Here is a 26,738-nt window from a genome sequence, read left to right on the forward strand (position 1 = left end):
CTTATAACAAAAAGATTTAAGGTAAGTCTTTGGAAGATTTGATCATAAGGCAGAAAAGTTGGGTTTGAGGAGAGATTTTAAGTGCACAGAGTTCTTGATTCAAAACTGAATCTCTCATATGCTATGACAAGCTCATGCTGTTTGTGTAGCCTGTATTTTGCCTTCTGAATTTTCGGTATGATTTTTTGAAGGAACATTAACATAGGCAGATGTTTGTATATTCTTAATCCTGAACATATGTAGTCCCTCGATAGTGAAATTGTGTGTTTTAACAGTTTAAAATAAGGTTTGGCTTTACTTAATTTGTATTTTGTTTTATAATCTATCATGAGTATAATTTCTACAATTAATTCCCCTAATTGACTCTCCCATTGTGGTAAATATTTGTGCAGCCTTTTAATGAGAAACATGATGCCAGCTGTGATCTACTGCCAAAGAAATTGCCTGAAACTGAGGAAAATCACTCCAGAATTGAGCAAATCTGTTGTTAAAACTGAAAGCCCATGCTTTCATTTTCCTTGCTTTTGTTGTTCTGTGGTTTGTTTGGGGTTTTTTTCCCCCTTGTTTTTCATATTTCTTTGGGGTCATCTGAAGTTCATGCCTGGTTATGGGCCTCATTATTCTGTTTATTGACAGATTCTTCTTTACAAGTGCTTGTGGTAAGAAGGCTCTGAGCAGTTCATGTCAGGTTATCTTTGCATGGTTAACCTTGGAGTGGTTTAGATGGATGTTTTGGGGTTTTGTTTTTAAAAAAAAAAAAAAAGGAAGGGGAAGTAGAGTGATATTATCCTATTACCCTGTGTTACAAGATTGAGTCATCTGAATAGATCATCCAGAATCACTACAAAGAAAGTGTTCAATTAAAAGTGGATTTTTTTTTTAATCTGTTACTACAACAAAACAAGAGGCTTGACTAACCGCAGTAACTCATCTCAGTTAGCTTGCACTTTGTAAAGATGAACTTTCTACCTTTTTACCCAGAGCATGCTCTGCTGTGGGAGGTGGCTGATTCCTCACCGTGCTCTACCTCAGTCTCAGAAAGTAAGGCAATAATACAGAGCAAAACTTACGTTATCTTACGTAAGTTTATCTTATGTTACGTTTGTGTTTTATATAGATCTGTCTAGATATATGTGTGTATATACATACATACACACAGTAAGTATAAATTAAAAGCTCATTCCTATGTGCTGTTTCAAGGTATTGCTTCCTTCTAGCAAGGAACTATTGCTTTGAAATCTCACCCGCTTCACATCAAATGGAAACGGCATGCATCTAAAATGCCATTATAAAGAGTGAATTTTCACTCGTCTTCTTAAAAACTATAAGTTATTAACACTGTAGAAAGTTCACTTTAATTTTTTTACTCTTAGTGAGAAACATAGGTGACTTGTAAAAAGGCCATTGTAGAGAGAAATGCTGCAGAAGTGCTCTCTGTGTTTGAGAATAGAAAGTTAATTCTTCTGATTGACTTCAATTGAATTAGTATGTTATGTCATGAGCAATCATATTGCAAGGATCCAGCTGTCCAAAACACAAAATTATGGTGCTATATTAATTAAGCTCATAAAAAAAGTAAACCCAAGTCTGTAAAGATGCATTATTAGGCAGAATTACTGGAATTCAGTTCATGTCGAGTAGGATGTCTGATCTACTCTCCACTACTAATAGGGGACCTTCTCTGACAGCTTTTCTCATCTGTTGATATTGTCTGTGCCATTTATTGCCATTTTTATAGTTATCATTAGAAAGATCTGAACATTTAGTCTGTGTTTTGAAGTAACGTGCTGTTTGTGCAGATATACTAAAATGTACTCAGTGGACCATCCAGAATGGTACTGATGCCTTAGGTTTTAACTTTTATATTTTTCAAATCCTGTACTGCCTAGTGTGTAACTCTGATGTTTCTTGTGCCTTGTTAGCTACTGTTCTCTCATGCTGGTTAGACATAACAAACCCTCTCTAGGTTTGCACTTCAAGGACACCTTGTTGTCCTAGGCCCCAAAATATGTAAACTAAAGCCTTTGAGAGGAGGAGCAAACTTGGGGTAATTACATCATTAACCGAAATTAAAATTGGAGAATTAACCCTGATACACAAATGGACCAAACTTATAAAAGTGTGAAGAACCCGTGACCCAGCATCCACCTTGGGTGGAGCCCCTCAGAAGCTTTTGACTCCCAAGGTGTACCTTTGAAGGCCATTCAAATAAATAACCTGCTTTTATTCTCTTAATCTTGTCTAGCCTCTGTTTTCAGGTAGCCTCTTCAAGGCATCAGTACTTACTTGGTTTCAATATTTAAAGAGCTAGTTTTCTGAAAAAGGGGTTTGGGGATGGGTAAGCAGTGTGAGAGCTTCCATTGTCTAGCTAGTACTTGATTTGCTAAGATGGCTAAATATTTTGGAACCTTAGAGGTTAATGTCCTATGTCCCTTTTTTTCCTTTCTTGTTTATCTCCCTTCTCTTTTCAGCCTTGTCATTTAAATATCTAGTATTATACATTATCAAGTATATATATTACAAGTGGGTAACTGATGTCTGCTCTGTGACATTTGCAGTAAAGAAAAATATTTCAAGTGGACAGATCTAGGAAACATTTTTTCACTGTCTGAAATGTTTTAGTATATGGTGCTTTCAGATATACTCCAGAGACAGAAGCAAACAGTTTTTCAACACTAAATATTTTAAAGTCACAGATTATGTAGGCAGCTCAATAAATGCATCAGTAATGTTTGTTTTCCAGCCTCTTTTGAAAATTTGCCCTTGATGTATCAGAGCCACTTTGAAGAGACTGGGATGCGATCTTTAATCTTCCAGAGTGGCTGTAGAACTAAGGAAAACTTTGTCCATGTTTGATGTCTTAGAACTACTTGGGCTGAAACAGAAAAGTTAACATTTAATGCTGTTTATCTTCAGCAGAATTATAAGATGAAGCTGAAATGTTTGATATTCTGAAAGTTTCTGGACTCTGCAAAAAAAAATCAGTGTTAGAATGTGTTAATAAGACAGAGGAAGCTACCTTGTTATTGTAACAAATAATTTTTAAACTCCAAAAACTTGTGTTTGTTGGGTAAACAGTGAATTGCTATTCCATTTGTGAAAGCCCTCCTGGTGTGATAGCCAAACTTTTAAACAGAAGTTACTTCTCATTTAGTAGCAAGTTGGTCTTATTTACAGCAACCTTCCTTCAACAGTCAGACCTTTTACCTTGCACACTTTTACTGTGGAACTGCAGGCAGTAATTATTTTTAAAAGAACCTGTCATCAACTGGAATGAATTCAAGTCTGGGCAAAAGCTGCAGGTTTTCAACAGAGATAGACACACCTGTCCCGAGACAGAATTGTCTGGGAGCTGATGGGGGTGTAGGGTTTCGTTTTTCTTTTGTTCAAACACCTATGCAGAGAAATGCTGTATTATTTGTTAGCGAATGTTCTTTGCTGGGTAGATGAATTTAGGAGCATCTTTCAGGGCTCCTTTCTAGGTGAGAAAAGATGAGCTGCTGTAAATTCAGATAAAACAATTGAAATTTCATAGGTGAGTGAGAGTAATATATATTAGGAAAGCACTGGACATAGTCATTCTTTGAAAAGGTGTGTGTGTGTGTATGTCTATACGTTGAAAAAAAGAAATTTAAGGAATTTTCGGTTGTTTGAAGAAGACAGGGATAAGATCTTCTGAACTAATCAAAGAATGTACTTGTGTGGGGTTACATTGTTCTAGGAATGTCCACCTAAGTCATTCCACTTTGTGTTCTCCCATTTTATTTGCATGTGGTTGAAAATGAGAGGTAAGAAAACAGGTTTCTGGGAAAATTATGGTCGCTGTGTTTCTTGCATTGTTTTGGAACAGTGGTTTTCTTCACAGATCGTTTCAATTGCTTTTGTATCATTGATTTCTGAGGGGGAAAAAAAAAAATTGGGTTAGTTAGTTAGTTTGTTTTTTGTCTCCTTCAGGTAGAGATAACAGATATTGAAAATGAAGACAAAAGGTACAAACTCTTCCTGGGACTTTTGGAGTCCAGTCAGAGTCTGCCTGAGTTTCAGCACTTGGTCTTACTGCTTCAGGCTTGGCCACCGATGGACAGGAGCAATGGGTGAGCATTTCTTCAAACGACCATGTAACAAAAGAGTTCAGAGTCTTCTTGCTTGATATCATGGTGTTTTCAGTCAAATAATTCAAACATGGCTGGTAGGAGTATGCCCTTTGGAAAGGGTCATGCTGGGAGGAATATATGTTTTATTTAAAGCAGAATTGAATCAATCAGTGTCTTGTAAAAATTATATATACATTATATGTAGTCTGTGCCATGGAGGAAGGGAGAAAAATGTTTTATTGTCTGAACTGTTGCACAGGAGAGGGTTCTGTCTACTTAAATTTCAAGGTACATATTTTGCTCTTGCTTTTAACAGTATAAACAAAATCCGTTAAAAAAGAATGGAGAGTTCTGACTGTTCTGTTTATTCAAAGTTACACTTTGCAGAAAGGTGTTTGAAAAGTGATGTTCAAATGGATGTGGCAGACTGTCTGCCAGAGGTCTGGGAGGGTAATAATACCACACAATGGCACTTCTCTTGTCTAGATCCACTACCCATTATTTCTGTTTCTGAATAAAGCATCCAAAACAGTTTAAGACTAAAATAATTATAAGACTTCAGAATTGCGCCCATCAAAATGGATATTAACTGGAAAAGTAATTTGGAACATCCAGACTACACTATAGTTTATCATTTCTTTGGGTTTTGTCTGTGACTTTCTGAATACATTTGAAAGTGAAAAATTTAACTGTTGTATTCTGTAACTGCTAATCACTTCTAAGATATAAGGATTCAAATAAAGAGGCAAGGGTCACATATCTTTCAGAGAGCAGTAGTATTACTAAACTTTTGGCTAGCCATGTCTGACGATAGGTAGGTTAGAGTCATTAACTGGTGTTTATTTTGGATTACTTAGGAGTATTGATTACAACCTGTTTTAACTTGGAGACTACATTCCCCAAAGTGTTTATGTGCATTGATTTTTAAAAAAAGTTAAGGCTTATCTTTTTCTGAAAGGTAACTTGTTCATGAGTAGAGAACTGGTGGGTTACAAGGTAATCTGTAAAGGTTTTTCACATTCAAGCCTACAGTTTGTTTGGAACTTCTGGATGAGCATTAATCTAAATTCTTTAGTGACAGGTTTACAAGCCAAAAATGGTCTTCAATACATTAAGAATTACAAGGACTGCTTCGTGATTTGTCACAAATTCATGTTTCAACTTCCATTTGAAGTTTTGGATTTGATTGTAATTGAAAATTGATGCCTCACAATTTGTGGGAACTGTCAAATTTTTTTAATCTACGCACTACCTTTAACAAAAAACAAAATTTACAGAACAAAAGTTCAAGTGAAATACTGCTGCAGTTAGCAAAATCATTTTTCCTTGGGTTCAACAGAAAGACTAGAGTTTGTGAAAGGAGAACCCTTCTTGAATATAGGCAGTTCTTACCTACTACTCTGTAACAGAGGACACAACAAATTACGTAATTGCATCTCCCTCTTGGTGTTATGTTCCTTCAGGCTGCCTTCCTAAAGTGAAGGATAGTAAAAGAAAAAAGGTATAGTCACAACTAACTCTGGATCAAATTTCAGAAGTGGGATACCTCTTAGACTTCAGCAATCTTGGAAGTGAAAATTTCTGCAAATACTTAGATCACCTGTATCGTAACTCATTCAGAGTCTAAAGTAGTTATGGCTCCTAGGCTGTTACATAGTCACAATTCTTCCCTCTTCTCCCCCTGTTGCATAATTCCATGTTAACAGCATTCAACTCTTTTTAGCAGCCTAGGGGTTTATATATGTGTGTGTATATGTGTTCCTGAAAAGCCTGTCTTTAGGATGATTGGAAGTAAAGAACAGGAACTGTTTTGTTAGTGGTGTTCTCAAAAATCGTTTTAAAGCAAGTTGTACTAACAAATTTTTGAGCAAAGAGGAAAACATCAAGAAGTCAAAACTATATGTATTAACATGTTTGTTGTACTAGTTTGAAAACAAACCAGTGGGAGTCACCAAGTCAGAATAACAATTTAATAGGGAAATTAAAAAAAAAGAGGCAGAAAACACTGGTTCAAACTGACAGAGCCAGGATACAGCCTGACACCCTGTTAGTTAGGCTGGTGATAGCAGTCCAATAAAATGGTGGCTGCAGTCCTTTGAAGTGATGGATGTGGTTCTGTTGAAGCATTTATCCTGTAGAAGGGTCTGCTCTTCCTCAGAAGGTGGAGTGGTGGCTATGTAGCTCCTGTCCTCTGGGAATCCATTATATCCAGGATGGAATGCTTGGTTCCTCCCTCTGGGTGGAGCATCTCACAATGGGGTAATGAGTCATGAGGCCAGGTGTTGATTTCGCTCATTAACAGAAGATAGTCTGGGGGCAGGAGGCAAGGAAACACTGCCCCTCCTGGTTTCAACAGCTCATGAGGATGGTAATAGAATATACTGCAACCCAGGACACTTGTTTACTCTTTTTTTCCTTCTCTCCTTCGGAAGAGGTCATTATTGCTTATTGTTTGTAGCCAGTGTAATGATCCTTACAGGAACTGGGGTGTTTAAGTCTGAGTCGTGTGAATACTTAGAATTTAGGTTTTCAATCAAGCAGTAAATATCTAATACTTACAATTGAATATAAAGCTGGAAAACACAGTTTACATTCTATGAAGGCTTAAAAGGAAGGAGAAGTAAAAGAACTAAGGAAGAGGGGGTTTTTGGTAGGCTTTTAATTTTTGTAACCTCTATGTTAGTAAATCCATACTTCTTAATGCTTTTTTGAGTTCTTGTTTTCTAAAACACTCCACTTACAATAATAGTTATTATCACAACTGTTATTCTCTTCATGTTGTAATATGCTGTGTTTACTGTGAGATAGCAGAGAGGTAGCTTGGTTGTTTCAGTCAGCACTCAAAGCTGTACACTTTTTAAAATTTTATTTTCATACCCTTTTGTTATGCATGCATGCTTTTCCACCCAGGTGTCTCATAGTCAGATGTCATTTTAAACATTTCATAAAGGTGTTTCTTAAAAAAATTATTGACAGTACCTGAAGCTCTGCAGTCCTTTGGAACTTGCTACCTACATTCAAAAGGCATTTTTTATATTTATTATAAATATTGATAAGGTGTTTTGAAACTGAAATAATTGTGTTAGAGTGTTAGAGACTCAGTACCTTAGTTCACTTTTTAAATCTTAATCCCAGATTTTCCTCTTTTGGCTTTGGGGAAAAAATTAAGGTGGTTTTGAAATAAATTCTTTTTTCATGATGAGAATTTTTTTTTTTTTATAACCACAGTTGAACTGAAGTAAAATTCAGGAGAGAAGAAGACTGAATTCTGCCTGTAGGTGTCAGATTTTGGTAACTTAATTTTGGTTTTAATTAGAGATAGCAGGTAGTTGATAATAGTTCACAGGAATATTTGAAATAGTTATAAAGAATTTTGATGAGAAAAGCTTTATATATGTATACAATATAATCTGATACTTAAATAAATTTGCATATGGAAAGCCTTGATGGCCTTGCATCTTTCTGGTTATTTTTGTTTTGTAGTGTGATTTTTGTTTCCTTTTTCTAATGGGAAATTCTTACAGATTTTTTTAGTGTACTCCAAGGGCAGCAGCTATAGAAATGGAAATTCATTTTGACTCTGTGCCTCTAAGCAAGAAGTGGATCACATAGAAGGAGCTATCCCTTTAACCAGTGGCAAATACGGAGTTGCAGGTTTTTTTTCTTCTCCTGCCCTTACTGGGGATTCACAGATTCAGTGCCTCGTGTTCTGTTTGTTGAATAATCTGGTATCTTGGGGTTCGATGTGTCACATTGAAAGGAGCTGAGAGGAGGAGCTCTCCTGTTCCCAGCCAGACTTATGACAGCTCTGTGCTCAGTGACTGTGACTGATGGAAAGGCTCAATTAAGTTGTCAGAAGGAAGAAAGACAATGACTTCTATTTAATTTGCATTCAAAGTTGCCCACTCCTAGCTTCTCTGTCTGGTTTTCATGTTGGGCTGTAATGACAGCTGCGTGTGGAGCTGCTTTTACTTGTTTACAGTGTGTACTTTTGAAAGTGGACGATGAGCAGGAGAGAGCTTTTCTGTGTGAAATAGTAGATATTGGTGGTTGTTCTCTCCAAGTTTGTCAGACACTTGGTATATGTCAATCCAACAGACTCTCTTAGCAGACTCCATTTACAATTATATTAATGCGCTGCTTTAACAATTGCTGCAAAATAATAACTATGAAAAGCAGCACTTTGACAGCACTTTACTGCTTCTTGTCACATGTACTGAGTAAGTATCTGAATTCACACTAAATTGTAACACCAAACTGCCACTTTTGGTCTTGCTGTGAGTTTAGTTTTTTTGTTTTGTTTTTTTTTTCAAGCTGAAGTGGAAAGTTTCCCATGTCTTTGGGATGCTGATTACTGACCAGAGAGATTGATGGGGTAATTGATGGGGTAGTTTTTAAAATGCCTTTTGTCACTTCTTAAGTTTATGCGCAGATGAACATAGAGTTTATATTATTGTGGCTTAATATAATCATGATAAAAGCTGTGATTGTTCATCATTTTAGCCTGTTGTAGGTAGAAATTGAAATACATCAACTTAGTTTATGTTAGAAAAATGGCAGTGTAGATGTGTTCCGGTGTTGCACTTTGTGCTGTCAGTTAAAAGTGGATTGCTACCCATTTCTGTCAGTACATCCAGTCCTGTATACCTATATATCCAGCCATTATACCTATTCCTGAAAAAAGTATCCAAAACATCTCCATGATCTACCAAATAATGGCTATAGGTGAAAAAATGTTACAGCAACAAAACTTCACAGTAAACACTGCCTTTGCCATCTTGCATGATGAAATGTGCTTCGATCTACTGTCTGCCATCTGTTTATGTCTGACTCTGTAATGGTGACATAGCGTGAAGTTCTGTGTGGAATTAAAAGAACATTTTAAATATGTAAAATAAATGTAACTGTATCCATATCTACTAGCATGTAATTTCACTTTCCTACCCTTTTTGGATGGGCTATGGAGAAAAGTTTATTTCTGTTTGTATTCATTGGACCTGAAAATAAAAATGTGAATCTGGCTATGTTTTTTCCTCTCAGAAGCAAGAGACAGATACTTGAGAAACAGAAGCTGTTAGAATGTGATCAAAGCAAACAAAATTAGGAATGCTAGATTCCTGTCACCCCTCCCTCAATACCACTCTACTTGGGAAATCAGCTGGTGTTAGGCCAGGAGAAGATCCTGTGCTATTCCAGTTTGATCAGTCTTTATCTGAAATATAGTTCCTCAGGGTTTGTAATAAGCATGTCATAATTCCAAGTAATTTAAACTTCTTTGTTGCATTGAAGGAGTGATGGCATTACGGACAGTAACTTGTCTCAAAACTTTCATCTTTCTTTCATGAGGTTGTACTTTTAAGTCACACATGAGAAGCAGCCTACAGAAAATGGTGTATGTATATTTATATTCTATATACATCTCTTTTTTTACTGGGCAGATCGTGCACAGATGATAATCCCTGGGTGAAACTGGGGACTGTTATGCTGCAGAGGTGCCCACCTGAGGAAAAGGAGAACACAGGAAATGAAATTTTGAAAATCTGCCGTTCTTTGTATGAGACAAAGCACATGCTCCCTGTCAAGGTAAGTTTTAACTTTGGGTATCCTGTTTATGAGTCCTGTTTCAAGGTCCCAGCTACAAGTAAGATGTTGCCATACTGGATCAAGTCCAGTGGAGAGCTAACAGAGAGGCTGAGAACTAAGTTCAATCTGTCTTGAGAAGAGGTGACTGTGGGAGATCATATCTTCAAGTAGTCAAATGAGGAGTGGAGGAATTAGTCTCTTTTCAGAGATGCTCAGTTACAGCACAAGAGGCAATAGAGACATGTTACACCATCAAAATCTCCTATTGCACCCAAGGAAAACATTTTTCACCTTTAAAATAGTGAAATAATAGAACAGGTGGATGCCTAGAAGAGACAAGGAGAGTCTGTCTTTGGAGTTATTTAGGACTTGACTGGATCATGTCACAGGCAGTTTGATATTGTTGGACTTGCTTTGAGTTGGATTAGCTGATCTTTATAGGTCTATTCCAGTATATTATTCTTTAATGTATTTGTAGAAAGGCTTTAATAATCTATTGTCATTTAAGTCAGTGTTGAAAAAACTGTTACTTAAATTATCAGTAATTCTCTTACTAATAAATGCATAAAAATTTAGTGAGGAATCCCTGAAAAACATGGTGATTGAAAAGAACCGTAATATACAAGTAATGAATAAGTAATAACTGTGATTTTCTAACTTGTTTTCCCTAACTGTGTATGCATACTTCAATACAAGTACCTCTTTATGTATAAAATTATTGAAGTGTTTTGTATGTAAACACTGTATATTAATGAAGACAGACTGGAAAAGTTCTTAATAAACTTCACACAATTTCAGAGTAGACATGCATATTTTTAGTAGGCTGATTAATCTCTTATAATTATCTTTACACAGTCACTGTCTGTTATAGAAAACAGCTGATGTTAGGAAGAGAAGCAGAATAAAAACAACACATTCTGTTTAAGATACAGACAGGTGGGTGTGTGGGCTTTTGTTTGTTGGGTTGTTTTTTTTTCTAGTCCAACACACTGATCTGAGTCAAGTTCAGAACTCTATGTAAAACACTATTCCAGAAGGTGGCAGTAAGCTGAAATGATAAGTACATTTATTAATTTATTCATCCCACCAAAACTCTTCAGTGGAAGGCAGGTCTCTGTATCCCTGAGACTGGTATAATTATATGTAGCTTTTCTTTATAAGGTGTTGAAATAATGCATTGTAGCTTGTAAACTAACAATCTTAATGTGCATAGGAGCAGCTGAACTTTGTCAGTAGAATGTTCTGCCTCACCTCAGTGATCCAGGGAGGTAAACCCCACTGAGTGTCACTGTCATACAGCACTCAGTTCACCAGGTTCTCCTCAAGAAGGGTCATGGTTTGCATTTCTCTTAGTTGAGTAAACTTTTTCTTGATCTCCATGACATGTCACTCTTCACACACAGTTTTGGTATTGGTAGACAGCTTTGGTTGGAGGTGCCTTCCTCTGGTATTTTGTTAATGGTACAGGATGTCAGAAGAGCCCACCATGTAAGTATGAATATACAGGTACAGATATGAAGTTACTGTGATCTTCAAGCTTTAAACAGTCTTACTGATGTAAAATACATTTTTTATGGCTATAACGCTGTGCAGTAACAAAGAGTTGCACTAAAATGTGTAGTTGTACAGTTACCTACAAACACAGGCTGTACTCCTGTAAGTCACGACTTGGGAAGACAGGGGAATAGCATCTACAAATGTAAGTAATTTATTTGTATATATGGCTACAGTACTTAAGTGCTTAAATGTCAGATTTGCAATCGTGTGGCTGAATAAGATGAAAATCTGATCACTGACGATTAACCTGTGTAGATGATTTCACATTTCAGTAAATACACTGATTAAGAAGACAAATCTGGAATGATGGAATTCTAAAAACTGAAACCAGTTAATTATCATTAATGACATTTGCCATTCAAGTTCTCTCCCATTACAACCTTGCCAAGTTCAAAGGCTGTAATGGAAAACACATGTAACTTCAAGTCATGTGGTCTAGAAGTTAGAAAAACCATCTTTGGATATAATCATGAAGGGTTTCACTCTTTTTTTCATTCCATATCCTACTAGTCTATCTAGTTTTTTAAGCCAAGTTCTTTTTTTTTTAAATGTCTTTTGGATAATTACATAGCTTTAATCTTTGTATCTATGTGTGTGTTTGCTTTGGGGGGGGTATTTTTGTGGGGGTTTTTTGTTTATTTGTTTTGGGCTTTAATTTGCATTATTCAATGGATAGATATTTCCATTCCTTTTAGTGGAAAAAACCATTGTTTTTTTTGCCTGGAAGACACATGTTTGGATTGCCCAACATCTGCACTGCCTGATTAATCTCTCTAGAAAGGGATAAATCCTTCTCCCCCTGGTAATGGTAAAAATGTGACTCCTCTGAATATCTCATGTTGTTCTATCAGCCTGTGGGTCATGTGTTAGTTAACATGGGAGAATGCATGTAGTCCCTTATCTGTAATCACCCTGGGGTCCTAGTGGCTATGAGATACTTATCTCCCAGAATAACACAGCAGCCAGTTCCTTTTTTCTAATTTTTGTAGCTAGTTTTTCCTGGGATTTATATATGATTTTACATTGTGTGATTTTGTTCATGCATGGTTGTGTCTGCTTATCATCTTCAGATAATGTTGAATTTAAATGCTGCTTTTCAGTCTTCTTTTAGCCTCTCTAGATGTAATGCTGTTTGTATTCATTATCCAGCCCTTCAAGCCATTCATGAAAATACTGAATAATACTGGACCCAAAACAGACTCCTATGACATATGGCTTATTTGCCTCACTGGTGTCATGGTGAACCATTGAAAACTAGATAGAAGACAAAAGTTACCTTACTAAAGTTTAAACTAAATCCTGGTAGTTCAGGTTTTGAATTGGGCCTTCTGTTGACCCTCTCACAGGTAACATCAAACCCCTTCTAAGCAGAGCCTCTCATGGCAGGCAGCTGACACTTGAATGCTTTCAAGTGCTCACTGTGGAATAGAAACCCACTTACGTTGTTCTGAGAAGTGCTGTGGGTGATGACTTCCCTCTTGGGCTCGGGTTTTCAATTCCTGTCCAGAGCAGCCCTTCAATCATTAGTGGCAGTGATACAAGTTGATACTTGTACTATTTGGACAGTCTTTAGTGGCTGGCAAGCTGTCAAGTCCCTTCCTGTGGAAAAAGAAATGCAATTGTTGGAATGTGTATTTCTACTTCAAAAGAGATTATGACTTCTTCTGTACTTGGGCATGGTAGTTAAGACTGAGTATGTCTGCTAGACATGCTACCATCAGGCAGAAAGTTATTCAATTTGTTGAGCTGGTTTTGAGAGGAGAATGTTACCAAGCATGGTAAAATTGCTGCTTTGCTCAGATTATGTATTTTGTGACTCTCAGAATTTGTTTTTCTGAATATAAGTTGCATCTATTGCTGTGAATACACATTTTCAAGAAAAGAAGAGGTGTAGAGCAAATCCATAACTTTTCATTCAGTAAGTTTGCTGGAAGGTATGCAGCTCAAAAGAAACACAGTGGAATATGAGATTAACAGAAGTTTAATAAGCATATGAACGATCAGACAAAGCTTAATGTATTTATTTAGTCTTCTTATTCCTTGATCCATGTCATATCATTCACAACAAGCATGCCCATGCCACTAAATTGGGAGGAGCTGTTGACTGCAAAGAGACCTGGACAAATCACAGAAATAGGCAATCACCAACCGTGTGGAGTTTAACAAGGGAAGGTGCCGGATTCTGCACCTGGGATGGGGCAACTCTGGATGGACAGACAGACTGGGCAATGAGAGGCTGGACAGCAGTGCCACAGAAAGGGACCTGGGGGTCCTGATCAAAGGAAAGTTTAATCTGAGTCAGCAGTGCCCTGGCAGCCAGGAGGGACATCCCTGTCCTGGGGGCATCAGGCACAGCATCGCCAGCCGGGCAAGGCAGGGGATTGTCCCGCTCTGCTCTGCACTGGGGCGGCCTCACCTCGAGTGCTGGGGGCAGTTTTGGGTGCCAGAATACATGAAAGACATTGAGCTATTAGAGAGAGTCCAGAGGAGGGCTGTGGGGATGGTGCAGAGCCTTGAGGGGAAGCCGTATGAGGAGTGGCTGAGGGTACTGGATCTGTTCAGCCTGGAGGAGACTGAGGGGAGACCTCATTGCAGTTACAGCTTCCTCGTGAGGAGAAGAGAAAGGACAGACATTGATCTCTTCTCTGTGGTGACCAGGGACAGGACCTAAGGGAATGGTCTAAAGTTGTGTCAGGGGAGGTTTAGGTTGGATATCAGGAAAAGGTTTTTCACCCAGAGGGTGGTCGGACACTGGAACAGCTCCCCAGGGAAGTGGTGACAGCACCAAGATTGACAAGAGCTCAAGAAGCATTTGAACAATGCTCTCAGGCACAGGGTGTGACTCTTGGGGTGTCCTGTACGGAGCCAGGAGTTGGCCTCAATGATCCTTGTGGGTCCCTTCTAACTCAGCATACTCTCTGATTCTAAGCATTGACCATCAGTAGCAGTACTGAATACAAGTTTAAAGGAACAAGTCTGAGTAAGAGAAGAAGCCTTGCCATAGTGACTCAGAGCTTAGTGTGGTGGAATATATTATTCTAGGCTGTGTTTCTTTAAGATGTAAACTGAGAAAAGACTGAACAAGTACAGCCAGAGAGCTCCCTGTCCCAAGCAAAGTCAGGTGTCTATGCAGTAAATTGCAATTGGAATATTTAACATCTCATCTTCAAATAATTTTTAGGCTTTTAGGCTCACAGCTACTGAAACTGTGCTACTAAATGTGTGGATCATCTTGGTCATTAAATTGTTACAGTTATCATTAAATTTCAAAAGACATAAAAAATACATGACTTGCATTCTCTCAGCTTAGTATTTAGTTGATGAACTCCTTTGACAATTGCTCTGAAATTGTTGGGAGTCAAACAGAGAGCATCTCTTAAGAGATGGATAGCATTTTCAATGTAACTGCCATACAACATCCAGAGTCCCTAGTGTAAAGGGCCTTGGAAAACGGGACATCTCTGATGGGCCTCATTGGGAAGTGGTTGGGACAAGCAACCTAAATTCTCAGAAATGACAGAAAGGGAAAGGGAAGTTGCAATTTGGTTTATAATATAATTCGTCTGTTTAAATACTTTTTGATGTATAAATGAACAAATCACTGCAGTATTGAGGAAAATAAAACAACTCAAAAATTACATGTAGGATGTGTTGTTTGGTTGTTTAATTAAGGGACAGGGTAAAGTTTTGGAAGTGCACAGTAGATTTGTTGAGGGATCTTTTTATTTTAGAAGATATTTTCTGGTCAGTTTTGTCTTGAAGTTGTGTGATGCTAAATTTATGCTGTATTATAAAATACATAAAATACAGGAAACTAGATGAATGACAGAAAGTTAATTTGCTAAGCTTTAATTGTCTATAAAATACTGTATAAAATTTGGAAACTTTTTGCAACAGAAGCATTATTGAACTCTGGTATTTACTGTTATTTCCTCTTTATTTTGTTCTACTTTTCTGATTGCATAATTGAGTTACGGAATTGTCACAGGTGTCTGTCAAAAGTTTCTTCCTGTGCTTTGCAGTATTTCAGTAAGCACAAATATATCAGTCCCAGAGAGCTGTGATTGCTCTGTTATTTTTTTCAGTAAAACTCCTGGTTGTAATGGTGATTCAGTACCTGCCTTGTCTTAATCTAACAAATGCTGCACTTTAACCAGTATTCCACATTTTTAAAAATCTGTTCTTTCAGGTTTCCAAAGAGGTGTTTCCAACAGGGAATTCATTTGTTGTGGAAGTGTGGTTTTCATTTTGTATTTGACATAAAATTTTCATAAATTTTATTGTGAATGATGATGTTAGTATCTCCAGAGATCACACTGAGAGAGTTTACTTTTTATTTCAGTGTATAAAAGAATTATGTTTGCTGCTGCTTAACCAGTCCCTCCTGCTGCCATCCCTGAAACTGCTGGTAGAAAGCAAAGACCAAGACCTTCATGCTGTGGCACTGGAGCAGATAACAGCTGTTGCTAAGGTATGAACAGTTGAATGAACCACCTTTCAGAGTCTGAGGTAATAAGTTAGCTCTTTTATGTTCATGTAGGAAGCAGAGACTACTGAGACACTTAGCATTATTACGGTTTTCCACAGCTACTGTGTCCACAGTGAGCAGTAGCACAGGGCTGGTAAGAGCTTTTATACATGAGGTGATTAAACCTCATAGCACTTCCTTTAAATTACTTAGTATGCTCTTTTAAGTCAATGTGGTGGAAGAGAAACTGTTCAGTTATATGAAATTGATTGTTACCTCTGTGTTCATATTCCCTCACTTTGGGGTTAAGTGATAGCAGTATGTCAGATGACTTAGCTTGTTTCTGACAACTGTGGCATCTGTATACACTTGGAGAGCTGTTGTGTCACTGGTTTTGTTGTGATGGTGTGTTTGGGGACTTTCATGCCATTCTAAACAGACTTGATTCCATACTGTAGAGAGTTTCTGGAGAAAAAACCTAAATGCTGTCTTTTTCTTTGGACAAGAACCGAAAGATGTTACTGTATATTTGTCAATTGCTATATAACATTACATTATTGTCTTTTCCCTGTGTATTTGCTTTTCGGCAAGTAAGAAGGAACACCTAGAAGGATGGAAGTCTCTAGGCAAAAGCATTATATCTTTGTTCTGAAAGCCAAGCTGGGTTTAAAATTTTTTGAAGCTCTTAATTGAACTTTTGCATGTGCAGCCTAACTTTCTTGGGCTTTATGTTAGCTGTGGTCTGCGATCTAACATTCTACTGCACAAAAGAAGGAACCAATTGTCTCTGACCTTTTCATGAAAGAGAATGGCTTTCTCCTCTGACTGAATTGACTGCACTGATAATTTCCAGAATTACAATATTTAGGTAGGAAAGCCTCATCTCTAATATTTCTGAATTGTGCACCTATCTTAGGGAGCTTTTGGTTGTGTATTACGATACAAAATAAAAATTGATGTTATATTTTCCATGTGGTACTTCACAATGAAACTGCCCACATAGAAACAAATGAAACCATATGTCTTTCTAAAACAAGTATCCTCCAAACACAAAAGCGTTGAAAACGTGATTTGTAGGAATTCAGATTAAAATGATAACTTCTTTTAGGGATACCCTCTGTTCTAGTTATATTGATTGCCCCAAAGTTTTCAGATTCCTTGGTTGTTACAAACTGTGCAAATCATATCCCCTACTTTCACACTATTCTCTTTTAACCAGGAAAGATACTCTCCATCCTCTTCTTCCCAGGATTCTCCCTTAAGTCTCTCTTCATCACTTACTCCTACTCACGTGCTATGTCTTTCCTTTTTATGCATATTGTATTTCAGAAGCTTTCTCTTTTTACATCCTTTGGATAGTTTAAGAAATGATCTATCTCCTTTCCAGGACTGGTGAAGAATAGCCAGAGGAGTAATGGATCTGGAAGCATAAGGCTCCATTTCACATATTGCTAATTTTCCTTCGAAAGGGCTTTATTACTAAAATGGAAGAAGCACTACCTTTTTTAACATGTTCTCTATGAAAATCTGAAACAGTAGAATGGAAGGTAGCAGGACATATTACATGTAACACACATCTGCTTCTAGCAAAATTCTAATGGCATTGTTAGCATCCAGTTTGAATTTGGAGTGTTTGCTAATAGAGTTTGGTATCTAAGCTAAGAACACATAGGTGTTCCTATTCCCTTTCTTTTACACCAATAAACCACAAATTGTCTGATTTTTTTACAAAAAGTAATTGCATAAATATTAACCACCAAAACAATAGTACATTGATAGTTTTCTTTTACCACCTGCAATTTTAGATTTTATTTCTACAAAGCAAGGCTTTTTTGTAACTTTTAAGCAAGATTATTTCATTGAAAAGCAAGCACAAATCTGATACATGCGTGCACTTTCTCATCTCTATGTTCTTGTTAGGCTTTCAAAATTGACTTTTTTGTTAACAGATGAAAGCTGCTGTATAAGTGACTAATTCTGAAGCTTGTCAGCAGGAATTACTGTCCGAGTACATTTTATTTAACTATTTTGAAAGCATAATGCTGTGCAGTAGCATTTTCTGAATGGTTACTAATTGTACTGCTCTCTTAACTGGCCATTTCTTTCTAGTGTGCTCCAGCTTTCAGTTTCCTACACTGATTACATTATATTGGAGTTTTAGGGCCAGGAACCTTATTAGCTTCTTGCTAGTATAAAGCACTTCGTACACCTGTGCATGCCCAAAATAATATTCTTTTTGGCTTTCTTATACAGGAGGCAGCTTGATAAGCTATTTCTAATTCTTCCTTCTATATTCAGTATTAATTTGAGCACATAGTTCTGTAAGAGTGCTGAATAACCTAGAATTTTCAGAGCAGTTAGCTTTGGTCTAATGTTTCACTTTAAGTCAATGAAGATTTAACTATTGACTTTATTACATCAGGCATAGAGCTCAGCCAGTACTTTGAATGGGACAGTGTTAGAAAAGCAGCAAGTACAGAAAAGTGCTGTGCTAACTGTAAAAGCTGTTCTTATATTGTATAAAAAGTACCTCTTCCTCCTTGTTTTATATGCATCTCTTACAAGTACATTATTTGCTGCTGTACTAAAAGTGCATATATTACTTAGCTATGGCAATGTTGTCTATTCAGTATAATTTTCTATGCCTGCTTTTTAAAAAACAGTATTCTGACTGTTAATGCTTTTTGTAAAATCCTTAATGAATTTTTCATAGGAAGGCTGTTTCTGCTTACATGAAACACGAAACAGACAAATAACATCTGACAGAGGGGAATCACAGCTATTGATTCCCTGATCCAGTGCTAACACAGCTCACAAACATGGCTGCGAGAAAAATACAGCACTTGCTTGCTGATAGGATGTATTAGTTAGCCATTTGTTGTATGTTGCTGACAGCTTTATGGATGTTTACAGTTAAGGATGATGCTGAAGTGCTGATACTGGGAATTGTACAGCTTTTGCCTGTAATAAACCAACCAAGTTTTTGCGTAAGCTTTTTTTGAAATTGCAGACCCCTCTTTTATTGTGTATTTTTTAATGAATTGCTACTTGCCTTTTCTGAGTAACAGAAATAACTATTTTTCCTCTGTGTTGCATAGTGTGTAATTTAAAAAAATCAGTTTACTTAAATAACCTTATTACTGCCAATAAGCCCTTAAAAGTCAGATTGTTTTTGAGAGGGGTTTCAGTGTTGTCTGTGCACTTGGTTATCTTTCAGAGATGAAAACTGATTTTTATCCATCTGACAGAGCAAATAAATATTCTATTGCCTGTTGGTACCTATCATGTTAAAACAGCTAACAAGTGGAGGTTAATATAAGCAGTGCAAATACTTGTTCAATCAATACTTTTAATAGAAACTGGCACCAGAAAAATGTTGTAGTCTGAAATAATACCTTAGTTCCATTTGCATGTTATAATTTCAGTGATGAAGTACTGAATCTACCTTTGTAACATGTTTTACTGAAAAATTTAATATGAAAAATCACAAATATTGTGGGGAATAATGGAATTTCTAGTGTTGTCCAGTGTATGCCATTTCTGACTACTCACTTAATGGGGCTTAATCTTTAAAAGAAATAGTTAAATTTTGTGTAAGGTAATGGTGATTATGATAAAATAGCTTTCTCTAGTTTATTTTTCCAGGATTTTTTATGTCACTGGTTTCTTTTCCCCTTATTTATTTGTTCTATAGATATATACTCCAGGAAGGAGTAAAATGAAAAGCATTTTTATCTCCAGTAGTATTAGAGAAGGGACTACTCCATGAAACAGCAGTTTCAGTTCTTTACTGCTGTTCAGTCATCAGCAGCTCTTACCTTTCGTAACTTGTGGATTTTATAATGCAGAAGTTACAGGTGAAATATTGCCTCTTGGTAATATCAGAACCTCTGTACAACTGCACAAACAATGCTGATGGGGAATTGGATCATCTGGTTCCAAACCCTGCATGGGCAGGGACACCTTCCACTAGACCAGGCTGCTTGAAGCCCAACCTGGCCTTGAACACTTCCAGGACTGGGGTGTCTACAACTTTTCTGGGCAACCTGTTCCACCCTCACAGTGAAGAATTTCTTCTTAACACTAAATCTAAACCAACCCTCTTACTGGCTGGTTTGGTTGATTTAGATTGGATATTTCCTCTTGTCCTATCACTCCATGCTCTTGTAAAACATCCCTGTCCAGCTCTCTTGTACTGAAAGGCTGTTATATGGTCTCCCCAGAGCCTTTTCTTCTCCAGGCTGAAAACCCCAATTCTGTCAGCCTGTCTTCATAGGAGGTGTGCTCCAGCCCTCCTAAGATTGTCTTCATGACCTTCTCTGTACCAATTCCAACAAGTCCGTGGCTTTCTTGTGCTGGAGGACCCACACCTGGATGCAGTACTCCCAAGTGCTCTTATGACAGCAAAGGTACCACTTGAATGCCTACACTTCAATGCTTGAAAGTAGGTATTAGCCAATACTGAAATAGGAAAGCCAAGGGAGAAAAGTCAGTTCTCCCTTAATGAAATTATCCCCATTAGATCTTTTACTTGCTGTCATGGACATTGTGTGTGAGCATCATGCTAAATCTACACTGTCAAGTTCTACTGAAGGAGAGTTGGATATGAAAAGTGAAAGCTGCTCCTGTTTAAACCCTCCAGATTTGACTCTAATGAAAAATTTAGCACCCTTAGCATGGAGTTCTAGATAGGCATAATGATTTTTCTCTGACATATACACTCTGATTTTGTCATTATTGTGGGTCATAGTTTATTCACACAGTATGGAAAGTGGCTGGGTGTTAATTTATGCAGAAGATACCTGCACCTCTGAGACCTGCTTAGACTGCAGTCAGCTGCATTCCTATCACTGGAACAGTGATTCTGGGATTAGCAATAGTCTTAGTTTTATGGCCTACTTAGGGTCTTGGGATAGCAAGGGCTCTGCATCTGCAGGCAGATCAGAAGTGATTCATTAGTAAGATCCTGACTGAGCTGTCTGCCCAGAAAAAAACGGCTTTTTAAAACTGGGATAATAAGGTGGTTGGTTTTTTACTTGCTGGGTTTTACTGTCTTACAGACTCAAAAGAGTGATTTTGAAAATGAAAATGTAGTGTGTTTAGCAGTCTGGATCTGCTGTTGGCTAATATTTGGTATGTATGGCAAGCAAAAATAACTCTGGAGGTTGATTTCCATTAATATTTTTTTGAATGTAAGATTTTGACGATCAAAATTCCATCTGGAACAGCAACCTGGCTCGAACAGATGGAAGAATTACAAGTCTAGTGAGGAGTACAAATAGGGCAGATGCATAGGCTCTTTCTTTGAAATACTGCTTTCCAAACTTTTGGTTATTTTTAGCTGTATATATCTGCTAATTAATTGCCAGTGGTTTTCTTTCTTGGTTTTGTGCAATTTCTCCTTAAACTTGGATGAGCTTTTACATCTTACAGTATAATTTGACAGAGAATTCAACAGTGAAAAAAACCTTTTTTTTTATTTTCTCGTAATCTGATCCCAATAGATTAATTTGATGCTTCATTTTTTATTTTTTATTAATGAGGTAATGTTTTTAATTAATCCCTCCATAATTTTAGTGATATTGCTTTCTGCCCTATGCCATCCAGGCCATCTCTTTTTTTAGATTGGAGAGTCATCGTTTTGCTGAGCAATTTCCTGCATAAAAAACATACTAGACTCTCTATGGTGTATTTTTAAAAAAATACATGCTTTGTGTGTTTGCCTTTTATATTGTTTTAGTATTTTTTTTTACTTTAATGCTTGTTGTTCTGATTTAAAATGAATTGTAAATAAATGTAGTCTTAAGCTACATTTATGTTGATTTAATTAAAAAAAATCTTACAGTTCTATTTAAGCAGAGCTGTTCAGTATAAGCTGAACAGTATAAGGTGTCTTAATTAAGGTTTGTAAACATGTATCAATTCATTGACAATCTCTGTAGGTTGTTATTTTTATTTAAACTAATGACTAGAAATGTCTCTACATGTGCAGTTCATACCCAAAAAGTTGACATGATCTGGAGTTGTAAGACTGATAAATAGTCAATTGAACTTTCCTTGCTGCCTGTTTTTAAATGCAATTCTCATTAAACCTTGGTGTCTTTGTGTTCTTCCCACACCTGCCAGACTCTGCTTAGACTGACCAAAGGATGGTGGAACAGACAGTGGCCTTAAGTGCATGAAATGCATTCACAGGGTCCAGTTGCCATCATGTGTCTCCATCCAGTTGCTTGGTGACAACTAAATTACAAAGGTTTCCTCTTCCTGACCAGGTCTTCAGACAGTTTGCAAGGCAGAAAATGGGAAATGTTAATCAGTTTAAATCTGCCAATCTATTTGGGTCTAAGGATAAGCTATGGGGCACAACTCAAGAGCCTTTTTGTGAGCTGTTTTGTAATGTGTGAAACCACACTGATCATTTCTTTGTGAGTGCAGACAAGTTTCTCTGCTTGTGTGTTGCATGGGCATCTTCATCCCCATAGCGTAGTTCAGATGCTTAATGGTTTATGCTAGGAAAGGTCTTCTTTCAGATTTGTTTCTCTCCATGTTGTAGGTTTTTGGTATAGGAAATCACACTAATCTATAGCACTTTTCCTTAACTGAATAGTAACCTAAAAAATTTTAAATTAAACCTTGCATCTGCTGTCAATCTCACTGCTGTAATTACTGTTTGCATTTTATGTTCATAAAATCAAACAGTGAAGTCCTGTGTAAAGTTCCGTCCTACATACAGGTTAAGAATAGAGAACACAGAGCTTCAAGGTGGGAGAGAATATCCCTTCAGCCTCTCATTTCAGAAGAGATGGCAGCTGTTTGGATAATGGCTTAGTATGCTGTGTGGTGTGCTGCAAGATGCCAACGCTAGAAATTTTGGAATCAGAATTGTTTAGGTTAGAAAATACCTGTGAAGTCTCACTGAGTCCAGCTGTTACCCAGCACTGCAAAGTCCACTCTAAACCATGTCTCAGCCACTTCCCTGGGCAACCTGTTCCAATGCTTGACAACTGTTTCTATAAAGAAATTTTGCCTAGTATCTAAACCTCCTCTGGCACAACCTGAGGATGCTTCCTCCTGTCCTGTCACGTGTTAATTACGAGAACAGGCTGACTCCCATCTTGTTGTAACCTCCTTTCAGGCAGTTGTAGAGAGTGATAATGTTTCCCCTGAGCCTCCTTTTCTCCAGTATGATCACCCCCAGATCCCTCAGCAGCTCCTCATATGGCTCACTCTCTAGGCCCTTCACCAGCTCCATTGCCCTTCTCTGGATATGCCCCAGCCCCTCAGTGTCTTTCTTGCAAGTGTGGGGCCCAGAACTGGATACAGGATATGAGGTGCAGCTTCACCACTGCCCAGTACAGGGGGGACAATCACTGCCCTGGTCCTGCTGGTCACACTATTTCTGATAAAAGCTAGGATGCCACTGGCCTTCATGGCCACCTGGGCACACTCTGGCTCACGTTCAGCTGCTTGTTGACCCATTTTATTTAATGATCAGCCTGTCTTCATCAGGAAAACATTTCTGTAGTTAACTTTTGGCAGTTATTAAATAATTAAAGACTCAGGTTGGATAGCCTAAAGGCTGGAAATCCCTACAGTTCTTAGAACTGTTTTGTAAACTGGACCTTGTGCTGTGCTAATGAGATCAAAAATGGCTTAATTTCAACTGTAAAGTGTCACTGCCAAATCACCCTGTATACAGTAGTCACATCTTGTGGTCCTGTGCAGCAGTTGAATTGGTCTTCAAGGGTGCTAAATCACTGTTTCATGGGGTGTTTATTACTTGCTGGTACCTAATACATAATTTTTATGGAAAATGAAGCAGAGAGTAACCAGACAATTTTTTTTTTTTGCTTTTAAACGTTGAGGTTGTTTTTTAAATGTGTCATAATTTTATTAGTTTATTTGTAACTTGATATGGTGCAGTAATTGAAAACTGATTACTGTCTACCCCTCCTTTGGTCCTTTTTTACCATAGAATCACAGAATGGTTTGGGTTCCAATCCCCCTGCCATGGACAGGGACACCTTCCACTAGACCAGGTTGCTCAAAGCCCCATTCAACCTGACCTAGAAACACTCCCAGGAATGGGGTACCTACAACTTTTCTGGATGATTTGTGCCAGTGCCTTGCTACCCTTACAGTAAATAAATTATTGCTAATACCTAATCTAAACCTGCCCTGTTACAGTTTCATTTTTTTCCCTTGTCCTGTCACACCATGCCCTTGTAAAAAGTCCCTCTCTATCTCTCTTGTAGCCCGTTTTAGGTACTGGAAGGTGCTATAAGGTCTCTCTGGGGCCTTAACATCTCCAGACTGTCTCCCTCTGTCTTCATAAGGGAGGTGCTCCTGCCCTCTGATCATCCTGGCAGCCTCCTCTGAACTCTCTTCAACAGGTCCATGTCTTTATGTTGGGGGTCCCAGAGCTGAATGCAGCACTGCAGGTTGAGGGAGCAGAGGGGCAGAATCCCCTCCTTTGCCCTGCTGCCCACGTTGCTTTGGACACAGCCCAAGATACAATTGGCTTTCTGGGCTGCAAGGGCACATGCACGGGTCATGCTGACTTTGTCTACCACCATCCCCAAGTCCTTCTCCTCAGGGCTGCACTCAATCCATTCTCTGCTCAGCCTGTACTTGTGCCAACCCAGATGCAGGGCCTTGCACTGGGACTTGTTGAGCTTCATGAAGATGGCACAGGGCCACCTCTCAAGCTTGTCAATGTCCCTCTGGGGGGGATCCCTTCCTTTTTTTGTTTGTATGTAGTTGTTCAATTGTGCTTCCTTAAGTGATAAGTTAACACCGCACTGTATTTCAAAGAACCCAGGAAGGATATATCAAAATTAACTGAAATACTATAGTGTTATTTGTAAAGCTACAGACAAGATTCTCAAGAGAGTATTCTGCTCTCATATATCAAGTAACCATATTTTTTCAGGCATCCAGGGTGTCTCTCAGAGGTAGCAGCTCTGTGCTTCACATCTTTAAATATATTATATATTCTTTCAAAAATCTCATCCTTGCTGTGAGTGCTGATTGAGTCTGTGAATGTTGCCTGTTATATTAACATGTGAAATGTAATGTACTATATTAATATAAAGTGACCAAAATTTAATATACTCTGCTCTGACCTTCCTTAAGAGTGTCATTCTTGATATGGAGATAAATGGTGTGATCTGTGCTGCACTGGGACTTAAAACCTGTGAGAAGTCTATAAAGCTGGTGGTGTAATCCCAAACTGTTAAGCATTCTTATTCCTTAACTTTGTGCAGGTCATATATTTATATTAATGTGGTAGACTGTTAAAAGACATACCTTTACATATTCTGACATATGCAAAGCGTGTATCCCTGTAGTTTTAATCCATGGGGAGTACTCCTCTAACTTTGAAGGTCACACTGTACAGTCAGAACCATCATCATAACATGTTCTGGCTGATGGCTGGATCTGGTAATTAATTTTTAATTACTTTGAATTTCTCTTTCTTTGTAGGTTGATGATTCCACTTGTGATGCTGAAATACTTTCCTTGCTCCTCAATGCTAAGTTGGTGGTGAAGTGCATGTCCACTGCCTTTTGCCCACGCCTTATTGACCACCTCCTGGCTAACCAGGGACAGGGAGGCTGGGATGTGGAGGAAATTGCAAAACAGCTGAAAGAAGCAGGGTTCAATGCAGAAGCTGGGTCCCTCCTGATGGCTCATCGAGGGACCCATCCTGCACTCAGGACTTTTACTGCTGCCCTCCAGGCTGTTCAGCATTGGATCTGAACATGTTGGGTTTATCATCTGTCTGCCTTTTTGCTGGAGACCTTACACAAAAGGGAGAAATTGTTGTTCCAGTGAAGTAACAAAATAAGTTATTACCTACATTTTGTAGAAAACACATAGCACACAGTAACTTCCCATATGCTTCTAATTGTTTAAAAAAAACTATTGGTGCAGACTGTATCATTCTGTTGTATAATTAGCAAAGCATTGAATCTGATCATCCTTTCAGATCAACGTTAAATGGTTACACTCGGTTACATATAAATGAAACATTAGTAAGGCAGCAGGTTATATACAATTTGTCTTAATTTCTGTAAGTAATTTACTCTTGTCATAATGTAAAACTAATGTAAAAATATAATTACAAAGATATATATGGAGCAAAAAAAAGTCACAAGAGTGATTTTTGAGACTTTCAAAACCTTAAAATTCAGTATTGTGCAATGTTGTTATCACAGCTTTTGTTTGCAATAAATAAAATATTTTGCATTTAATGTACTGTCTCTTCTTTCAGCCTTTTAGATAAATATTTTCTTTCTTCAGCCGCTTTTGCTGAAATTCCTGTCTCTCCTTAGTGATGTTTATTCATGAGGACGAGCTGAAGTTTAAGAGATATTTTTCTCCTCTGTTTGGGAAACCCCATCTCAAATCCGGAACATTTTTGGTACTTTTTGTGAATGTATTTTCAAAGTATTTGCTTATATTTTCCCTAAGTTCTGAAAAATTGGATAAATGTGTATATTTGCAAAATCACACAATATGCTGAGTTGGAAGGGACCCACAAGGATCATTGAGGCCAACTCCTGGCCCTGCACAGGACCATTGCCAGGAGTCACACCATGTGGCTTAGAGCATTGTTCAAATGCTTCTTGAGCTCTGTCAGACTTGGTGCTGTCACCACTTCCCAGGGTGCTGTTCCAGTGCCCAACCACCCTCTGGGTGAAGAACCTTTTCCTGATCTCCAACCTAAACCTCCCCTGACACAACTTTAGACCATTCCCTTAGGTCCTGTCCCTGGTCACCACAGAGAAGAGATCAGTGTCTGCCCTTCCTCTTCCCTTCACAAGGAAGCTGTAACTGCAATGAGGCCTCCCCTCAGTCCCCTTCAGGCTGAACAGACCAAGTGACCACTCCTCACACGGCTTTCCTTCAGGGGCCTTCACCATCCTTATGGCCCTCCTTTGGATACTCTGTAATAGCTCAATGTCTTTCATGTATTCTGGCACCCAAAACTGCCCCCAGCACTCGAGGTGAGGCCGCCCCAGTGCAGAGCA

The 26,738-nt window shown here is 38.0% G+C and overlaps 1 protein-coding gene across 3 annotated transcripts in view; it reads left to right on the forward strand.

Annotated features, from left to right (window-relative positions):
- NBAS (NBAS subunit of NRZ tethering complex) overlaps positions 1–25,958 on the forward strand; it is a 174,723-nt gene extending 148,765 nt beyond the window's left edge. For all 3 annotated transcript variants that reach the window (XM_048297405.1, XM_048297406.1, XM_048297407.1), the window contains 4 exons: positions 3,955–4,094; positions 9,533–9,677; positions 15,577–15,705; positions 25,189–25,958. In XM_048297405.1, the coding sequence (XP_048153362.1) occupies positions 3,955–4,094; positions 9,533–9,677; positions 15,577–15,705; positions 25,189–25,464 (690 nt within the window). In that variant the 3' untranslated portion in view covers positions 25,465–25,958. The remainder of the gene's footprint in view (positions 1–3,954; positions 4,095–9,532; positions 9,678–15,576; positions 15,706–25,188) is intronic.
- The last annotated feature ends 780 nt before the right edge of the window (positions 25,959–26,738 follow it).

The sequence above is a fragment of the Corvus hawaiiensis genome, chromosome 3 (genome assembly GCF_020740725.1).
Source record: "Corvus hawaiiensis isolate bCorHaw1 chromosome 3, bCorHaw1.pri.cur, whole genome shotgun sequence".
Classification (NCBI taxonomy): Eukaryota; Metazoa; Chordata; class Aves; order Passeriformes; family Corvidae; genus Corvus; species Corvus hawaiiensis.